Below are 14,129 nucleotides of genomic sequence, written 5' to 3'. Positions count from 1 at the left end.
CAGAATGTCACTGTTTAGGTGTCAGCTTTACTTTTCCAAGTTTATTATTTCTATCTGTTATAGGGTTGCCAGGTCCAATTCAATAACTATCTGGGGACTTTGGGGATGGAGCCAGGAGACTTTGGGGGTGGAGCCAGGAGCAAGGTTGTGACAAGCATGATTGAACTCCAAAGGGAGTTTTAGCCATCACATTTAAAGGGACCACACACCTTTTAAATGCCTTCCTTCCATTGGAAATAATGAAGGATAGGGGCACCGTCTTATGGGCTCAGAGAATTGGGCCCTCTGGTCCAATCTTTTTGAAACTTGGAGGGTGTTTTGAGGAGAGGCATCAGATGCTATGCTGCAGATTTGGTGCCTCTACCTCAAAGAACAGCCCCCCATAGCCTCAGATACCTGTGTATTCTCCGTTACATTCTACCTACAGGAATCAGTCTCCATAGGGAATAATGGAGTGCCCAGCAGACATCCCTCCCCCACTTTCTAATGACCCTGAAGTGGGGGGAGGGCCTCCAAACTGGGAGAGCCCCTGCCCCCACCTGGGGATTGGCAATCCTACCTCCTAACAATGCTGTGTGGTCCAAGGTCACTCAGGAAATTTGCATGGCAGAAAGGGGATTCCAACTTGGGTCTCCTAGATCCTAGTCCAACACTTTAAGCAACACACCTCGCTGCCTCTACAGGTATCTCTGCTCTTCTCCTTAAAGTTGCAAAGGCTGAACTTTCCATTTTTTTTAAAAAAGCAGGTTTCATCACAGACTACATGTAAATAAATAATGTGCAATTGAACCTGACAAGTTACCTGAGCATATGACACTTGCATCCTCTCCATGGTTACAATTATGCTGTCCCATGGACTGTCCGTGGCAGTCTTTGAGGGAATCTTCGGACCCCGTGCAGTTCATATCGTCCAGCCAGATGGGCCCAGACCCTTGTCCAAAGTGGGCTGAGTGTGGGGCTTCCAAAGCAAAGCCACAGCCCACTTGCTTGCACACAACGGTGGCATCCTCCAGGTCCCATCCGTCGTCACACACCGTCCCCCACGCCTGCTTGTACAAGACCTCGACTCTTCCAGCACAAGCATTTGGGTGATTATTTACCAGTCTGACGTCACCCACTTTTAGGTAGGATGATTCTACAAAGGGTCCAGTAGGAGTGTTAGTTGGTAAAAATGTAATTCTGTGGCTGGAGGCATTCCTATCCACTGTGGATATGGACACAGGAAAGGCAAATTGTGTCCAGCTAAGAGATTATCTGCAATAGCTGCTAACTTTCCAATGTATGCAAGAAGAAAATGTAGACCTTTCTCTAATCTTGGAGATGAAACTGAATCAGGGAGCAAGGAAAGCATAATGCTGCAAAGTACTAATTAGTTTGACATGAAGGAGGTAATATCCAGGGGGGTTTTCTTTAGCAGGAATGCATAGGAACGCAGTTCCGGCTGGCTTGGCATCAGGGGGTGTGGCCTAATATGCAAATTAGTTCCTGCTGGGCTTTTTTTCTACCAAAAACCCACCCCTGTGTGACACAATGGTGATGTCAGGGGGTATGGTCTAATGTGCAAATGAGTTCCTGCTGGGCTTTTTTTGCGAAGAAAGAGCTGGTAATATCCAAAATGCAAGCTCTGGCAGATTAATTACAAGTAGAATTGTGTAGGAAGGCTCAATGCAGGTGAAGTTACCAGGTAAAAGGCAAATGTTGGTGTGTCTAACATGTCAATAAGGATGGGAAAGAAACAAAGGCAAGTTAAAAGATTGCAACTTTGCATCCCTGTGTTATATGCTTGACAGGAATCCCACCCCCCACTTTAATGCCTGATGTCTTTTTTACATCATCCCCTTTACAACTGTATGTATTGCTTGGCTGGGCAACTGGTGGAAATCAGGATGTTCGAAATTACATCTCCTGAAATGAAAGGGGCATCTCCCAGCAAATACATTGGCTGGTTGGGTTTCTGCAGGCCTCATCCAAACAAGATATTTTCATAGCTGGGGCACAGTCACCTTGTTTGTCTGTAGGGCTAAACCAGCCCAGAAGACCAACCACAAGACTGCATGTAGTGTTTCCATGTATCCCATTGATCCAGATTCTATACAGACCCCATGGTGCCCGTCTGGGCCATTAAGCTGGTTGGATTCCCAGATTTCATTAAAAACCAAACAATATCTATCTAACTCTTATGGATCCAGATGTAAGCGTCAAGTTGTGCTGGCAGTCTTCTACTCAGTTGTGTTGTGAGAAACAAGCCAGCTCCCACTTGCCTTTGTTTCAGTCAATGTGAAAAGTTAACATCTATGACTGGCATATCTTTTCTTGATGAGAAGAAAGCATGAGCAAGCAGGTAAAATGACAGTTCCTGCAATCCTTCCCCAACTTCTTGTGGTACTTGCTGGTATCGGTCACTTTAGTGTTGATAAACAGTAAAGCAACGAATAAACTGTATTGGCATATTTTGCAAACTGTTGCACAGTATGCAGATTTGGTTGCCTAGTTATGGGATACTAGAATAGGTAAAGACTAGTTCGATAGCATGTCTGCTTGTCTGTCCAAGCCATCTAGGTTTTCTGTGTTCTTAACTCTAGGCTGCCATGCCTCTAAGTCTGAACTTGGAGGCAGAGAAAGCATTTGGATGCAAGGCGGATGTGTGTGTAGAGGGAGAGGGGAGTGCTGTGGACTTCCTGCTTCCCCATATCACAAAAGGATTTTCTGATCCTCTCACCCCCTCCCTTGGTACATTATATCTTAGCCCCTTTTTTGCAAAAATGCCATTGTCATTGATTATTACCTGAACAAATAACTGCTACATCTTGTCCATGATGACAGTTATTGTTCCCCTGAGTATTTGCACTGCATTCAGTGATAGCATCTTCAGTGCCTTTGCAGTTTATGTCATCAATCCAGATGGAACCTGATCCTTGACCAAAATGAGCTCCACTTAGGATGGCACCAGGCTTTCCACAGCCCAGCTGCCTACACACAACTTCAGCATCATTTTTGTCCCAGGTACGGTCACAGACTGTGCCCCACTGCTCACTGTGGGGTGGGCGAATCTCAACTCTCCCACTGCAGCGGCTTGAGCCATTTACAAGTCTGAGATCATCTGTGAATAAAGCAGTAAAAGGATTAATCTCATAGAGACCAGGAAGGTGGAGAGGAGAGGAGAGGAGAGGAGAGGAGAGGAGAGGAGAGGAGAGGAGAGGAGAGGAGAGGAGAGGAGAGGAGAGGAGAGGAGAGGAGAGGAGAGGAGAGGAGAGATTGGATTTATACCCTGCCTTTCACTCGAAGGTAGTTTACAATCTCCTTTCCATTCTTCTCCCCACAACAGAAACCCTATGAGGTAAGTGGGGCTGAGAGAGCTCTTTTGAGAACTGCTCTTGAGAGAACAGCTCTTTTGAGAACTGTGAGTGACTCAAGGTCACCCAGCAGGTGCATGTGAAGGAGTGCGGAATCAAAGTTTTTTTCTATTATCTTCTCGGAATCAAATTGTGATTGAAACTGTGGCTAAATTCTTGTACCTTGCATCTATAAGGCAAATAATGTATTAAAAGACTGGGCCATGACTGTTTGAAGTGTTCCTTCTTCTTTTTCCATTATTAATATAGTTGCTAGGCCAATAAAGGTTGTTGTTGTTGAGTGGGGAAATCAAACCCAGTTCTCCCAGATTAGAGTCTGCACATTTAACCACCACACCAAACTGGCTCTCCTGTCCAGATGGCTCTCAACATTTCAGGGATTCACTCTTCCACTCTTCAAAGGGAGAATAATTTGAAACAACTGGTCTTCCACTTATCCTTCCACTTATATAGATTTAACATCTATATGCGCCCCCTTGCCCAGATTGTGAGGAGCTATGGGCTGGGATGTCACCAATATGCAGATGACACCCAGCTCTATCTAATGATGGGTGGCCAGTCCGACCGTACCCTGGAAAATCTAGACCTGGCCCTTCAAGCCCTAGCATCTTGGCTCAGGTGGAGTCGGTTGAAACTGAATCCGACGAAGACCGAGGTTCTCTATCTAAGTTGGGGTGGCCCAGGAAGGAAGATCCCTTTATCAGCTCTTGACAGAGTGCCACTTATACTGGCCCCTAAGGTCAAGAGCTTGGGAGTGCTTCTGGAGTCCTCTCTGACAATGGGGGCCCAAGTTGCAGCCACTACCAAATCCACCTTTTTCCATTTTCGGTGGGCTCAGCAGTTGGCCCCTTTCCTGGAGCATGAAGACTTAGCAATAGTGATCCATGCTATGGTCACCTCAAGAATAAATCACTGTAATGCTCTCTACATGGAGCTACCTTTGACCCTGACTCGGAAGCTTCAGCTAGTGCAGAACACTGCAGCACGGCTGTTAATGGGACTCCCTCGATGGGAGCACATTCAACCAGTGCTGAGAGAGCTACACTGGCTACCTATTGTGTTCTGAGTCCATTTCAGGGTGTTGCTATTAACCTTTAAAGCCCTATATGATCAGGGGCCTGCCTATCTACAGGACCACTTTTCTCCACATGTTCCCCAGAGAGAACTGCATTCAGGGACACATCTATTGTCTATCCACGAACCAAGGGAGGCCAGGCTGCGTTCCACAAGGACTAGGGCCTTCTCAGTGGCAGCACTTGAAATGTGGAATGCCCTCCCAGAGGCCATAAGAGCTCTGCAGGATATCTCTCAATTCTGCAGGGCCTTCAAAACCAAGTTATTTCGACAGGCCTTTAACATCTAGACCAGGAGAGGACTGCCACCCTACATTGCTGAGGAATTGCGATCATTATGCGATCATTGTTAGAAAAGGAAGATCCCACCCATACTGTAGCTGAACAGAGCCATAAATTGTTTTAAAATGTTTTAATTATAGATTATTATTTTGAATTGTGATTGTGGATGTTTCAACTAATTGTTAGCCGCCCTGAGTCTGCTTGCGGAGAGTGCGGGATAAAAATCTAAAGTAATAAATAAATTCTCAAAGCTGGCAAAGACTTCTCTGGGATGAACATGTCATGTGCTTCAGATTATGGAGTGCTCAAGCAGCCATGGGCTTCCTCTGTCTTTGGCCCTCACTTTTTTGGGGGCTTTTTTTGAGCAGGAATGCACAGAAATGCAGTTCTGGCTGGCTTGGCATCAGGGGGTGTGGCCTAATATGAAAATGAGTTCCTGCTGTGCTTTTTCTATCAAAAAGCCCTAATTAAAACATTTACAGTATTTTTTGCACCATAAGACTCACTTTTCCCCCCCCCAAAAAAGTGGAGGGAAAAGTGTGTGCGTCTTAAGGAGCGAATACTGCAAAAAATTCACACAAATGCCTCTAAATTCACACAAACGGCTCTAAAAACTAGGCGCGTCTTATGCTCAGGTGCGTCTTATGGAGCGAAAAATACGGTATATCCCACAGCAGCCTCGAGAATACATTTAAAGTTATAGTTTCTTTCTTTCTTTCTTTCTTTCTTTCTTTCTTTCTTTCTTTCTTTCTTTCTTTCTTTCTTTCTTTCTTTCTTTCTTTCTTTCTTTCTTTCTTTCTTTCTTTCTTTCTTTCTTCCTCTCCCATCTATTTTCCTTCCCTTCTTCCTCCCTCCCTCCTTCCCCCCTGCAGCTCTCAAACATCTGACATTTAGCTGCTCTCGAACATCTGACGCTTATTCTATGTGGCTCTTACATAAGCAAGTTTGGCCACTCCTGTTTTACACAGAGGTTTCTGTTGTGATTTCTATCCATCAATACCCTGTGAGCCCTTAGGGTATTTGATGACCATAGTTGGCACACAGGGACATATTGAAGGAGACTGTCCTTTAAATATGGGTGGTTATGGCAATAATGCCTTTAAATATTGCCATGAGTACCCATGTACTCTTGCTGTGTTCACTTGCAGTTTTGCTGAGTGGTGGTATGAAAAGTGAAGACTGGCTAATAGGCCAGAGACTATATACTTGCAGGGCTTTTTTTGTAGCAAGTACTCCTTTGCATATTAGGCCACGCATCCCTGATGTAGCCAGTCCTTCTGGAGTTTACAGTAGGCCCTGTCCTGATAGCCCTGCAAGCTCTTGGAGGATTGGCTACATCAAGTGGTGTGGTCTAATATGCAAAGGCATTCCTGCTATTAAAAAAGCCCTGTATACTTGCATTAGAGAAGGCAAAGGTACTGTGAGAACAATGTAGGACAGAAGTCAATGATTTAAAAAAACAAAGATCAGAAATACTTGAGAAGAATGCTTACATCAGGAATAACACACTTACACATTCTAGTACCTTTTACTAGTGTAGAACTTCACATCCAAATGCGCTCACCTGAACATTCAACACTAGCATCTTCTCCATGGCCACAGTCATTGATTCCCCAGGGCCTTGATCGGCACTCAGTCAGGGCAGATTCTGTCCCAGTACATTCTAAATCATCCATCCAGATAGGATCTTCCCCCTGCCCAAACCGAGCTCCATGTGGGGCACCTATGGCGGTTCCACAGTCAAGGCTCCTGCATACCACCATGGCTTCGTTCATGTCCCAGTTGTCATCGCATACGGTTCCATATTGTTGCAAATGAAACACTTCCACCCTTCCGGAGCACCGACTCGAACCATTGACCAGCCTAATCTCTGCCGGATCTGAAATGGCAAAAGAGATGCTGAAGAAACATCCCAAACAAGCATCATTTGGAGCAGAAGCTCACAGGAGCAGAGCTCAGGAACCTCTAAATTTTATTGTGCTCTTTCTTTCTTAACCTCCCCCTCAAAAAAATATTGCTTCTGCACTCTGTTGTTCAACCCACCCACCCATCCTCCAGTGAGAATTTTGCTGAACTCTAAGATTTGACAAACTTTCTAATACTTTCCCCCATAAAAAACGTGAAAATAACCAAAACATATACAGCCATGTAGGAGAAAGTAATGTAAAAAGTATGATGGGAGTAAGGTTTTATTATGACAATTATAATTCAAGAAGCATTTTAAGGGAGATGCTGCGCTGATATAATTTAGTATTTTAGTATATTAAAAACTATATTTCAGTATATCTTCCAGTGATGTCAGGGGTGTGTGGCTTATGCAAATGAGCTCCAACACCTCTTTATCTACAAAATGACCGCTGATCCGAAGGCACCAGACACTGAAAAAAGGCTCTCAAGAAATGGGGTAAGGACTCCTTTTTGCTTACATCAGTATTAGTTGTTATTCTTTGCAGAATCGAGATTTCCAGACGGAATCTTAAGCTAGGCAGAACTCTGCCAAGCATGGGTTCCTCTCACCTGCCTTCACTGGCAACCATATAAATAAACTGCAACTGTGGCATGCACAACTCCTCAGAAAAAAAGGAGTCTCAAAATCAGCCCACCTCCTTCAGGGTGGTAATCGAAGTTGCAGTGCCAAATCACAGGTTTGCCAAACTCCAGGCAGCACCTGGAGATTATCTGCTATTACAATTGTTCTCCAGATGACCAAGGTCAGAATATCCTGACGCAGGTTATCTCTGGATCCCTTCCCCCATATGCACTGAAAGCTATGGTTGTGTGAAAGGCATAACTCATCCCAAAATACAGCTAGGAGCCTCAAAATCAGCCACAGGCTTAATGATCATGGGAGTTGCAGCGCCAATTGTGAAGGGTATCAGAACACCCTGGCCCGTACAGTCCCCATAGACCAACCTTCCCACACATGTTTTTGTATCAGAGGCTATGACCAGGCCTCAAATTCAGTGGGAGCTCACAGGAGCACAGCTCCTGAACCTTTCTGAGAGTTCCACCTCTTCCTTCTGAGAGTTCCACCTCCTTGTCCATTAAATAGTATTGCAGCTGCATAACAATCCCTGGATGAACTCCACCACCTATTTTTCTACAAAATGATCGCTGGCTATGACTATGCGTGGTAAGCATAACTAATCTGAAAATAAAACTAAAAGATTAAAAACAGGCAACGAGCTTCAGGATGATGGTGGGTCTTCAGCACCAAACATAAAGGGAAGAGTACCAATGTGACATAAATTATCTCAGTAACAAACCTCCTGTATTTGCAGTGGAAACAAAAGTTTACTCAGGGGAAGCCAGCATGGGCAGTCAACTCAGATAAGGAGAACTGAAAATATCCTCTCTTTCAAAACCAAGGGTGCTGAACGGCTTCCCTGACCTATCAGACTCTTTTTGCGGCATAGTGGTTAGCAGAACTTTTTTTGTAGAAAAGGCCCAGGAGGAACAAATTTGCGTATTAGGCTACACCCCCAGACATCACAATTGTTTCGCACAGGGCTTTTGGGGTAGAAAAGGCCCAGCAGGAACTCATTTGCATATTAGGCCACACCCCCTGGCACAAAGCCAGCGGAACTGCATTCCTGTGTGCTCCTGGAATGTCCTCTTGGTTTATTGCTCCTGAATTATTGTCTTCTTGGCAGAGCTTTTTTTTTTTAAGAGAAAGCGCAGCAGGAACTCATTTGCATATTAGGCCACACCCCCTGTTCCACACAGGGCTTTTTTGATAGAAAAAGCCCAGCAGGAACTCATTTGCATATTAGGCCAGACCCTCTGACACAAAGCCTGCTGGAAATGCCCTGGTGGTTAGAATGGAAGACCAGGATCAAGGAGATCCAGCTTGAAGCCCCCACTCTGCTACACAAGCTTGCTGGCTGACTTTGAACAAGTCACAGCCCAAGGTTTTTGTGTGTCTAAAATGGACTGGAGGAGAACAACGTAAGGGGTTTTGTTTTCCCCTTAGGGGACAATGGCAGGGTATAACGTTTGTTATAAATTTAATTTTGCCTACAGTTTGTAAAAAGGGATGAGCCCTCTTGCCTTTGCTCCCTCCAGTGTTCCTGCTGCTCCATTGTCAGGAGGCAAAACTGCTCATTCAATATTCTAGCTACTGTTATATTATCAATGGCAAGCACAGGTAGCTTTGAGTTGGTGAACAAATCAAGCAGGGGCAAAGCCCCAGTGTGTAATAATGGGAAGGGATCATTTTTAGGGGAGAACTGGGAGGAGATAGAACAAAGTAGGAGTCAAACAGCACCTTTAAGACCAACAAAGTTTTATTCAGAATATAAGTTTTTGGGTGCTTCTAGGACACGAAAGCTTACATTCTGAATAAAAGTTGTTGGACTTAAAGGTGCTATTTGACTCCTACATTGTTCTATTGCTAGTTCAGACCAACACAGCTGCCCACTTGGATCTATCTATATGGGAGGAGATACTTAACCTTTCAACTATCCTTTGCAAATGCCCTCCAAGGACATTTGTGCATTCCTACCACCATCTGGTGATCTTTTCATCTCAGAGTCTGGCTAGGGAGAAATAGTGGGAAAACATCAGGGGCAGCCATTTGCAGAGGAGAATCAGTGACAATAGGAAGGATTAAGCAAACACATCTTAGGGGAAAGATATATTTGGTATGAAAGTGAAGTTGTATGCTCAAACAGAAGACAACACAGCCAGATTGCCCTCCTATCCATCCTGAAACTGGTGTTCCCACTCTTCCGAGGTTGGATCAAAGGGCATTTTAATGTAACTGTTTTATTGTTTGGTGCACCATTGGTCATCGTATTGTTAGCCGCCCTGAGCCTGCTTCGGCAGGGGAGGGCGGGGTACAAATAAAATTTATTATTATTATTATTATTATTATTATTATTATTATTATTATTATTATTATTATTATTATTATTATTATTATTTTATAAGAACCTCCTCTCAGCAGTACTAGCGCGATGCTGCATGGCACCCTAGGCAGACTCACTGCCTGGTGCCCCCCTCCAGAGCACCTCCCGTGCCTCCCCCCTGTACCTACACCCTCCCGCGACTCCTCCCTCCCTGCTGTGCCTCCTCCTCCCCTATCCCATGTCTATTTCAATGCCAAGAATGGGGCTCTAGCACAGCATTCCCAGCTATCTAAAGGTGCACCCCCTGGCGATCAGCTGATTGGCAGGTAAAACCATGCCGCTCAGCTGTGCTCTCTGCCAGGACCAGTGTCTTGAAAGGGCGGTCCCACTGCTGCTGACTTCTCCTCACTTCCTGGATGGGAAGGAAGTAGAGAGAAGTCAGTGGCAGTGGGGCCGCCCTTTCAGGACGTGAGCGTGGCCCTGCAGTGTGGTTTTATCCGCCGATCAGCTGATCAGCAGGGGGGTGCACCTTTAGATAGCCAGGAATGGGGCACTAGAACCCCGTTTTGGCATTGAAATAGACATGGGGTGGGGAAAGGAGGGAGGAGGAGGCTGGGGAGTGGGCAAAGTAAGTGTTTGCCTGGAGGAGGGGGGGCCGAATTTGGCGCCCACGCCCTGCCGGTGCCCAAGGCAATCACCTAGTTTACCTAGTGGGCGAGCCGGCCCTGCCTCTCAGTAGCAAACATTTTAACATTGCAGCATTACAGCTATTAACTTGGGCACAAATCACACAATACAGCAGCTGGAGTCCCTATTCCTGATTTCAGAAGGGCTTATTCCTTTTTAAAGAAAAATGTCACTTCCCCACAATGTCCTTATGATGATGTCAGACACCTGTACGAAATAGGAAGAGATTAAATTGTCCCCAGACAGGTTTAGTGTGCAGATATCATTCACTACAGAGGAAGAAGATCAGTCTCCATACATCAAAAATTAGATTAAAAGGTATTGTTTTTGGATGGACAAGGAATTGTTCTTCTGTGAAGAACAAAATATATGTTACCTGCACACACAACACCAGCATCTTCTCCATGGTTACAGTTATTAAGACCCCAGTTGCTCGATGTGCATTCGCTGAAAGAAGCTTCTGTTCCAACACAGTTGACATCATCCTTCCAGATGGGTCCTGATCCTCGTCCAAAAAAAGCATTTGTAGGTGCTTTCAATGCGATGCCACAGCTCAGTTCCCTGCAAATGACTTCAGCTTGCTTCATGCCCCAGCGGTCATCGCAGATGGTCCCCCATTGGTGGTCATAGAATATCTCGACTCTCCCCGAGCAGTGACCTGAGCCATTCACTAATTTGAGTTCTAAAGGGAAGGAAGAAGATGAGAAAAAGCAGGAAAAGATTGAAGAATGCAACATGCCAGGGAAACGAATTGCCGGCAAGAGTTTAGAGTGTGTTGGTTCTGTGGCTAAGGAAGCCAGACCACGGAGTTGTACGCATGTGCTGAGGAAGCCGGCTGCCTGCTCGCCCTCCTCTTCGGTTTGGAATTTTAAAAGCTCAAAAAGAATGTAAACAGCCCTTTGGCAAGATTAATTGAAGAAGGAGCTTGCTTACGAAGGTCTGGAGAACGTAAGAATTCTTTTCTGGGGTCTCAGAGGGTAAGATAATAACTTTTATTATCGAATTAAGGAGGCAACGCCCAGCCTAATTACTCAGCGGTTGCGTGTAGCTCCAGAAGAGTGACAAATCGTGGCTAAAAACATTAAGGAGCTCTCTGAGCAACTCTCTTCTTTCCAGGTTTTAATGATGTCATCCCAGGACCAGATAAGATCTGAAATTAAGTCAGTGAGAGAGGCAGTTTCAGAACTTGCTGCTGAAATCAAAGATACACGGAGCATAGCTAACTCGGCTAATGAGCTTGCTTTATCTAATAAGCAGAAGATTGACCAGTTAAATACGCAACTTACAGAGCTGTCCGACCATAACAGAAGAGCAAATTTGATACTGGGAGGGATTTCAGAGGAGATAAATAACAAACTTCTGGAAGGAACTCTTATAGATTGGTTTGGTGAGCAGGGAGTCACGCTGCAACCGCAGGACATTGAGAGGGCTCATAGATTACAAAAGAGACAAGATGGAGGTGCCCCAAGAGAAGTTATAATCAAATTCGCAAGGGAAAAGACACAGCAGGCAGTACTCAAGACCTTGAAAAAAAAGAAGGACCTCTCCTTTAGAGGGAGGAAAGTCTGGGTGAGGGAAGACTTTTGCCAGGAAACCATTAGAAAGAGGAGGCAAATTAGACCCTTTGGACAAAAACTTTATGACAACAAGATTAAATTCTCTTGGGGGTATCCTTCCTCAATAATTATATTTAAAGAGGAAAAAAGGCTGGTTGCACGCAACCCTAAGGAAGCAACAGAACTTCTCACCCACCTGGGCATCGCCATAGACGACCTGAGAGACCAGAGAGAGGAAGAAGAAGAAGCAGTGGATGCTAATGATGACCCGGGGGAAGGAAGCTCAAACAGACAAGAGAAAAGGCCAAGGATGGACTACTAAAGGGAAGTATAAAACAATTTGAGCTAACTTTAGGTAGAAGAAAGAGGGGAAGGGTCGGGGTGCGTACACTCTGGAAGGTGGAAGATGGGATGATTGTCTCATCCAGAAAGTTGTCTGTGCCACAGGGGAAGGGAGCGGGGGGTGGGTTCTCAGTAAGAAACAAAGTTAAGTACCCACAGCCAGAGGGGCCCAAGATTGCTACAAACAAAGAGAATGGTTAGCTCTTTAAGAGTCCTTTCACTGAATGTAAATGGTCTAACATCAAATCTCAAGAGATTTAGAGTAATTAAAATGGCTAGAGAACAAAGAATCGACCTGATGTGCCTACAGGAAACCCATAAAAAAAATGACAGAAAACCATTGATTAAAGGCTTGAGGTGGCAGGTTTTGGCAGAGGCAAGAGGGTCTTCCAAGGCCAGAGGGGTAGCAACATTGATTCACAGGGATATTAAAGTGGAGGACATTGAAAAATTAATAGATAAGGAGGGTAGATACCTGCTAGTCAAATTTAAAATGGAAGGAGTAAAAATCACTATAGTAAACGTGTATGCACCAAATAAAAGGCAAAGGAAATTTTTAAACTTGGTCTTTAAGAAGATTCAACAGTTTTCAGAGGGTGAATTAATTGTGGTGGGTGATTTTAACATGGACATAACCAGGAATAATAGTATTAAGCTAAGAGAATGGGGCTTGAAGGACGCTCATGAGTTTACCGATATGAGACCCAGCCCGACACATATATCTAGTAGGCATAAAACAGCATCCTGCATAGATTATATAATCCTGGAAAAAAATAATAACATGGCTGTAAAAGAGATCAAGACCCATCCAATTTTGATATCTGACCATGCCCCTTTAAGTATAGAACTAGAACTAAAGCTATCCTCGACAAGCAGACCCTGGAGATATAACAATCTGGTAATGGCAAAAGAAGAGGACAGGGAATACTTAACGACACAGTTAAAACTATACTTTAAGGAAAACAGAGGCACGGTGCCCATTAATATATTATGGGATGCTGCTAAAGCAGTTATAAGGGACCATCTGATTAAAAAAGAAAAGGACATAAAAAGAGAATGGTACAAATCAAGGCAATCGAAACTTAAGGAACTGGGGAAGTTACAAAAAGAAATAATGGGAAAGTATAACCCTAGTTTACAGATTAGAATTAACGAGATTCAAAAACAGTTGGATGCTCTAGATACGGCAACAATGTGGAAAAGGGAAATAATGGTTAGGAATGACTTCCAGAGGAACAGTATTAATACAGCAAAAAGGTTAGCTAACTACTTGAAGGTAAAAAAGGCAAAACAAACAATTAGAAGTATAAAAATTAATAATAATACAACACAAAAGTCCAAGGAAATCACTAGGGCATTTGAGGTCTTCTATAAAAAGTTATATATGAAAAAGAATATAACGGAGGTGTGGGAAGCGCCTAAGCTAAACTTAGAGGAGGAAGCGAATGCTTTACTGGGGGGCGAGATCACACTTCAGGAAATAAAGGAAGTAATAAAAGGTCTCAAAAAAGGTAAATCACCAGGGCTGGATGGCTTTACTTCTGACTTTTATAAAGAAATGGTAGAAATTATAGCACCCGAACTGCAGGTAGTTTTTAACGAAGTCTTAAAAGGGAAGAAAGCCCCGGACACATGGAAAAAAACAGAAATAATTTTGATATTAAAACCCCAGAAAGACCCGGAAGAAGTAGGTTTGTATAGGCCCATTAGTTTATTAAACCAAGATTATAAGATCTTTGCCAAGATACTAGCAAACAGACTTAAGAGAGTTATCCCGTCAATTGTAAAAGGGGATCAATACGGCTTTATCGAGGGTAGATTTATTGCTCATCCCATTAGAAATATCTTAAACGTATTATACCATGGTCAACAGAAAAAAATAGGTTTGTTAAAGTTGGATGTTTACAAAGCTTTTGATACTCTCTCACACGAATACTTGTGGCAAATATTAAAGAAGATAGGTCTAGAGGAACGGTTTTTACAGGC

The 14,129-nt window shown here is 44.0% G+C and overlaps 1 protein-coding gene across 1 annotated transcript in view; it reads right to left on the bottom strand.

Moving 5' to 3' along the window:
- The window catches only part of LOC132584533 (deleted in malignant brain tumors 1 protein-like), a 103,249-nt gene that overhangs the window by 28,342 nt on the left and 60,778 nt on the right, over positions 1-14,129 (bottom strand). Inside the window, exons 7-10 of the mRNA XM_060256437.1 lie at positions 10,622-10,927; positions 6,273-6,587; positions 2,786-3,100; positions 803-1,135 (exon numbers count right to left, since the gene is read on the bottom strand). Of these exons, the coding sequence (XP_060112420.1) occupies positions 803-1,135; positions 2,786-3,100; positions 6,273-6,587; positions 10,622-10,927 (1,269 nt within the window). The remainder of the gene's footprint in view (positions 1-802; positions 1,136-2,785; positions 3,101-6,272; positions 6,588-10,621; positions 10,928-14,129) is intronic.

The sequence above is a fragment of the Heteronotia binoei genome, chromosome 15 (genome assembly GCF_032191835.1).
Source record: "Heteronotia binoei isolate CCM8104 ecotype False Entrance Well chromosome 15, APGP_CSIRO_Hbin_v1, whole genome shotgun sequence".
In the NCBI taxonomy this organism is placed as follows: Eukaryota; Metazoa; Chordata; class Lepidosauria; order Squamata; family Gekkonidae; genus Heteronotia; species Heteronotia binoei.
Note: the sequence above shows the minus strand (reverse complement) of the source record. Positions and strands in the feature narration are given on the sequence as shown.